This window comes from Eurypyga helias, unplaced genomic scaffold (assembly GCF_000690775.1).
Source record: "Eurypyga helias isolate BGI_N326 unplaced genomic scaffold, ASM69077v1 scaffold12733, whole genome shotgun sequence".
Lineage (NCBI taxonomy): Eukaryota > Metazoa > Chordata > Aves > Eurypygiformes > Eurypygidae > Eurypyga > Eurypyga helias.
Genome location: NW_010243189.1, coordinates 4773 through 10967, shown reverse-complemented (window position 1 = coordinate 10967; position 6195 = coordinate 4773). Strand labels below are relative to the sequence as shown.

Below are 6195 nucleotides of genomic sequence, written 5' to 3'. Positions count from 1 at the left end.
GCAAAGAAGACACAGGACAAGTGTGTCTCAGGGAAAACAGGCTAGGACTCTCTGCTTGATTCACCACTCATTTATGCCTGTATCGACCAGGAATAAGCCAAGCAGAGTTACAGCGTTGTAAATACCAAGGTGATGGGCTGAGATTCACGTCGGATACCCACGTGGCTGAAGGAAGCCCTGATGCCCACAGAGGAGATGAGAGCTGTTTCTGTAAACAGGCAATCCTGATCAGAAATCAGAAGCAGAGCAGCATGAACAGACGGGGAGTCAGAGGTGAACAGCAGGGATGGGGCAGTGCTGCAGAGTTGGGATTTGGCTCTGTGTCCAACCTTGCTCAAACTCTGGGCTGGTTCAGAGTCTGGGTTTTGTGCATTTTAATCTGTGCCGCTTCTGGAGATGGGAATGGCTGTAGAAATTAGGTGCGTAGCAAAATTTCCTGGAGTCTGAAACTGTTCCAGCTTGTGGGGGGTGGTGGTGATGGGTTGGTTCACCATCATGTAAATTAATGGGTGACAAGCAGTCCTTCCGAATCAAGTTCCCGACAGTCTTGTGGTCTAAGGCTTTTGCTAAGTGCCCAGGGGGAAGCCTGCATGAGACGCAGAGAGCAGATGGACTAAGTGCACTTTCCACTGTTGGTGATGGCATTCTCCAATGAAGTGGGAGAGGTAAACACTTTCCCTTTCCTCCCCTATGGGAACAAACTGGCATGCTGAGGGGCTGGATGTCCTACACCCAGCAGCGAGTGTCCAGCCCCAGGAGACTCACTCTACAACATGTTTCCAAGGAAGACTCGTTGACTGAGACTCATACCAAGCCACAGCTGGAGCAACATTTCCATTCATGGGACTGTCTCCTTCTCAGTGCACACACCGAGTCCTCTTCATGTATCAGGCACTGAACTTTTCTGTACTGTGCGCATCACCTGTGTGCCAACATGGATTTACAGGAAACCATCAGCAGTTCTTCCTCTCCTCCCTCCTTCCCTCTCTACAGGTGTCACTCAATCCTGTGTCAAAACTGGCAGAAGCTACTATGCTAAAAAGGTCATGCGAAGAGCCTGCCCGCTCTACAGCTCTACTTGTATTTGTAGACTTCTCTGGTTGCAGGGTAAAGCAAAGGAGTGTTTGAATTATTTTTTTTTTTAATCATTAATTTATCTGCTTTTATTTCTTTTACTGCTGTTGTTGTTGCTCGTATTATACACAAAGTCTGGCCATTTGGGTATGCCGATAATCTCAGAAAGCTTAGTGTTGCTGTCCAACACAGCCTCGGCCTGGCTGAGAGAAAAGGAGATACTTAGGAAGATGCAAGTCTTTCAAAGGACACTTAATCACACCAGTCACTTCAGGTGGGTGAGAGCAGAGCAAATCCATGCTTTTGCGAATGCTCTTCTTTCCAGGTCTGTGTTGTCAGCTGGTTGGAAAACCGCTGTCTCCTGCAGGAGTCATCATCAGGGTGTAACTTGTGTGACTGCCAGACGTACCTCGGGACAGCCCAGAAGTCATTAGACCTATTCTATCTGACCAGTTTTAGCCTTTTTTAAAGTTTTTATTCTTTTAATATAAAAAGGTAGACTTCTCTCATGTCTGCAACCTCAGAGGAAGTAAGCTCAAATCCATTTCTCCACTTGGACCCCAGCAAAGGGAGTTTGCCTCTTTTATTTGCACGTGTGGACATCGTAGACTCGTATGCACTCCTGGCAGCGGACATAGCAGCACCAGTGGAAGATACAGTGGCACTTCTCTTTCCGTTTCTCAGTCCTCGTGTTGTGCCCACGGCCGCAGCACAAAAGGTCGCAACCATCAATCCCATGGGAAGTGACATTACAGATCCTGTCACGTGTCCCAAAGGAACCTGTCTCAGGGTTGGGCTCACAAAAGTTTGGTGAGTTCTCATAGTAAACCAGGTCCTTCTCAGTTGGAGCCTTGAAGAAGTTGTATTTGGGCCTGAGGGTCTCGACCCAGCCACGGGATTCTCGATGTTTCTCCACCACCATTTCAGAAGCACTGTCGTACTTGTCCTTGAGGTAGTCACCGATGACCCTGAAGTCTGGCTGAGACCACCAGCAGGTCTTCACTTCACAGCTGCCTGAGAGGCCGTGACATTTGCACTTAAGATGCATGAGTTCAATAATAGACTAAAAAAAAGGAGAGGAAAGGCAGGTAAGAAGGAAGACATTAGCCTGTATCAAAACACATATTGCAGTCTGCTATTTAGCCATGATTTCCTAAAGAATTTCAGTGTTTTCATGGGTATATTTACACGCTTGTGAACAAAAATCACCTTCTCCTCCTACCAATGCTCTGCACAGATGCTGGGTCTAAGGCAGATAAGACTGCTGCAACATTATTAGTTGCAGTCTCTATCTCTGATTCCCACTCCAAATTTAAGCATCTACCAAGTGCTTTCACTAAGGGCTGAGATTTTTGTGCATACTAACTTCTGTCTTATCAATGTTCGTCTGTGCGTATTGTAGTACTGCCACCCAAGATCACAGTTCAGACACATCTAGGCAGAGAAGTGAAGAAAACACAAACCTACAAAACCCGTGTCTTAAACAGCTATTCCACTGGAAATTAAATAATTGTGAAACATCCTAGCCATCTAGCACAGAATTCCACCTTTTTCATGTGTTTCATGTTTACTTCAGCAAACAAGGTTCTAACCTTGCCGCAGCTTTGTTCAGAAACCTGAAAAGTAATGTATTTTTATTTTTAAGCCAGGCTTATGATTTTACTCAAACTATTTCAAAATAAATATAGAAGCCCAGCTTCTGATTTTGAAAGGCATAGACTTCAATGTAAAACACTGTCCTGGACTAAATGGAATGGTGATTATTGATACCAGAAGTTTGCTATTAACTTTTACCTCTCATGAAATTAGTCTAAGGGTTTCTAGAGGTGTTGCCCTCTAGTATCCTGAGATGGGAGACAGCCTTATGCAATTTACTTGATAATCTGCATTTTCAGACTGATCAGCAAATTTCCGGGTACGTGAACAGACTAGTGCCAGCCTGAGTCCAAAAGATTTGCCATGAATCAGCACCTTGGTGTTCACCAGGTGCTTTCCTGTGTTATTTACAGAGTATCACCCGCCGCAAAGGAGGTTGTAATTAGCGATGAGAGAGAACCACAAAATGTTTGGTTCATATAATCATGCTGAACTTAATCAAAGCTGCTGGCATAGTGGTAGAGTTTGAGTTCATATGGGAACTAATATGAAATATTGCCTGTGGCTCAGGTTTAGCTGGAAACACTTGTGTATGGAGGCCTGGAAGAGCTATCCCGTGAGTGCTGGTGCAGTGAGGATGGAAAACACTAGTGCTTTATAAAACAGTAGGACTTCAGATAATGATGTGACATCTGCTCTCTAATCCTTGACATTTGTAAAATATCCAAAAATAACTCAGTGTCAAGAAACAAGACGTACAGTAAAGACACCTTCGCAAGCCTGTGATCACAGAGATGTTTGCTCAAAGCTTGTTCTTTCCAAGGATTCTCACTTTAAGGCAAATCCCTCCTTTCCACTCTATCCAACTTCTCCACAGTCCTATTTGTCTCATTATCTATCCCAGCGACTCCCACCAGCAATGAATGATACCTTGGGGTACTGGGATAATTTGGCCCAGTGATGGAGAAAAGCACATTATTGCCTGTATTCATCTACATTGCAGACAATTTTTGTTTCTAGTGGTATTTCAGTTTGAAAGGTTGTATTCCCTATTTCAGACCAGCTCTACGGTGGTGTGAGGTTGGATAACTCCACCAAGGTTTGACAGTGTCCACCTGAGGAGCTCACACTGAAGTCCTAGCCTGCCTGGGGACAGCCGTTTCCTAGCGCAGTGCAACTGTGGTGGCTTTGCTATACCTCACTGCACAGTCATATATCCTCCTAGACATTTGTAAAGCCTTCTGATGAGGGAACAAGACCATATTAATCTCTTCTGATTACAGTGAGGTGTCTTTCTTCCACTAAGGGATAAGCTATCTCCAATTTAATACATGAAAAAAATGCTGCTATCTCAGAGAAACTGCAGCATCATCTCCATTAGCAAGACCTCTGTGGTTCAGTTTCAAAAATTGTTTCCCATGGATTACATTCTTCTGACATTTATGGACTATTCTTGAGATGAAAAAGAGAATGTCCTCTTACTGGGATTGTTCCACCTTATGGAAAAGATTCACTGTGTACAAGGCAGTCACTGTCATGAGGGCAAGGTTTTGTGCATTCTGTTCCCTTATACATTTTGTTCCATGACTGTTTGAAGCGAATACACATTAGCTAGCTTTGGGACATGGTCCAAGTTTAATCAGGAGGCACCAGAGTCAAATTTCTTCTTATTTCTTTTTAAATATTCCCTGGGAAATAGAACAGTGTTGAAAAAGGTGGTGGTAGGAAATGCTCTCCTGCTCTTCCCCACCCTCAATCTTACAGAGCAGAGTGGTGATCCCAGGGGAATGGACAGTTGCACTCAAACTAGGATTCAGTTGCCTAAACACATGCAACTAATGCCATTTGTGAGCTCCAGGGGTGTCTAAGGTATCGGTCCCAAAAATGCAGAGGACCTGCAGGAGACAGAGAGTCTTTCCCAGTGGCAGCCCAAGGAAAGGCTGGATAGTTTAGGATGTCTCAATCTATACTAAAATGCATTTGCTTAAGCAGCTGAATCCTCCCCATAACCCTGGTCCATCTCGCTTAACTTTAGATGTCTACAGTACAGACATCTCTGGCTGTAGAGCTCATCTCCCTACAGCCAACAGAGAGGAACAGGCACAATTAGGGCATCATTAACTGAGCCATTTCAAATGTTTCCTTCAAGTTGTGATGAAATCCCATCCTAGACCTGTCTGTATTGATCCATTCTCTATAAAAGAGGTCTGGACAACTATGTCCAAGGTAGGCATTTACATTGGGGTGGGTGAATTTACTTATAGCATTCATAGACCAGGTACATCAATCACCTCCCTGACATGGCAGGTACCGTTTTATGATGTAAAACTGCCCAGATTTATGTTTGTTTATTCCCCCCAGTTCCCTCCCTCTGTTCATTATAGTAGGTAAGAAAGATTAAAGGGAGATGGAGAAAGGTGAAACTAAACGTCCTTACGGTCCTTCCAGCTTCGTTGTTGTGCCTGTTCATGGCTGACCGAGCGTCTGGTCTGTTCTCTCGGGCATCCGCAAACTCCCGAGACACCATGCTCCCAAACTCCACGTCCTCGCTGCAGCCCCCCCATTTCCAGCCTTCCCCGGGAGAGCCTTTGTGGCGGGTGTCACAGCCGCAGATGGTGGCCGAGCCCTCGGCGCAGGATCTGGTCACCGCAAAAGCCACCCCAGCAGAGGCAATGGCATGGACAAAGGCTGATTCCCTGGTAGCTGTGAAAGAGAGAAATCAATGAATAGTGTCCAGTGAAGGGACCACACATGGCTTTGATCAGCCCTGTGAACACCTCTCAAGGGCATGGCAGAAGGACAGGAAACTCTTTCCTGTGGTCCGGCTTGGACCTGCTCCAAAGACATTTTCTTATACTAGGAAATAAGCTCCTGCGTAGACAGGACCAGGCTTGATTCAGGGTCGCTGAGGTGAGCCAAGAAGTTTTGACTAAGGTCATCCTAAGGTCTTAGGAAAGGTCCATGGCAAAATAAAAAGCAGTGCAAGCCTGAGTTTCAGGGGGCATATAGAACATACTGTATGGTACTTTGCAGGCAACACACCACATCATAGCTGTACCCTGAGCTGCAAGTCTTGGCTTCAGGTGCACAGAATCTGGGCTATGTTCCCATAACTTGGAAAATGCAGGGCTACACTTAATGACAGCCTCCACACTCAGTGGTGGGACCAGCACCAGGTAAGGCACCTCCTTCTCCTTGAAAGGGAGAGCTGCTAATGGCTGGAAGGTAGGAAAATTCCAGGATATCCAGATACTCCCCAATCCTCAGTATGTAAAGGAAACATTGTCCCCAGCCTCCATCCTGAGGCCACCTTCTTTTTCCTAGGCTGTCTAGCTCACTGAGAGGGTGTTCAATATATGTCATCTGGCATCTCTCCAAACTCATTGCCTAATTAATAACTCTGCCAGGTGGACTGGAAATGAGCTTTCATTTTCTGCCCATTGCCTCAGTATGGTGGGTGGAATTAGCCAAGTGGTGTCATAGTTAGGGACAGAGGACCCTTAGTCTCTGTGGAGACCTGCCTTT

The 6195-nt window shown here is 45.5% G+C and overlaps 1 protein-coding gene across 1 annotated transcript; it reads right to left on the bottom strand.

Moving 5' to 3' along the window:
• Positions 1–1144: 1144 nt before the first annotated feature.
• On the bottom strand, positions 1145–5373 carry LOC104507886 (protein Wnt-3a; the record flags this gene model as incomplete). The annotated part of the gene is made up of 2 exons (XM_010149317.1): positions 1145–2137; positions 5108–5373. Coding segments are annotated over 2 exons (746 nt in total), but the record flags the coding sequence as incomplete, so codon positions are not given.
• Positions 5374–6195: the final 822 nt, after the last annotated feature.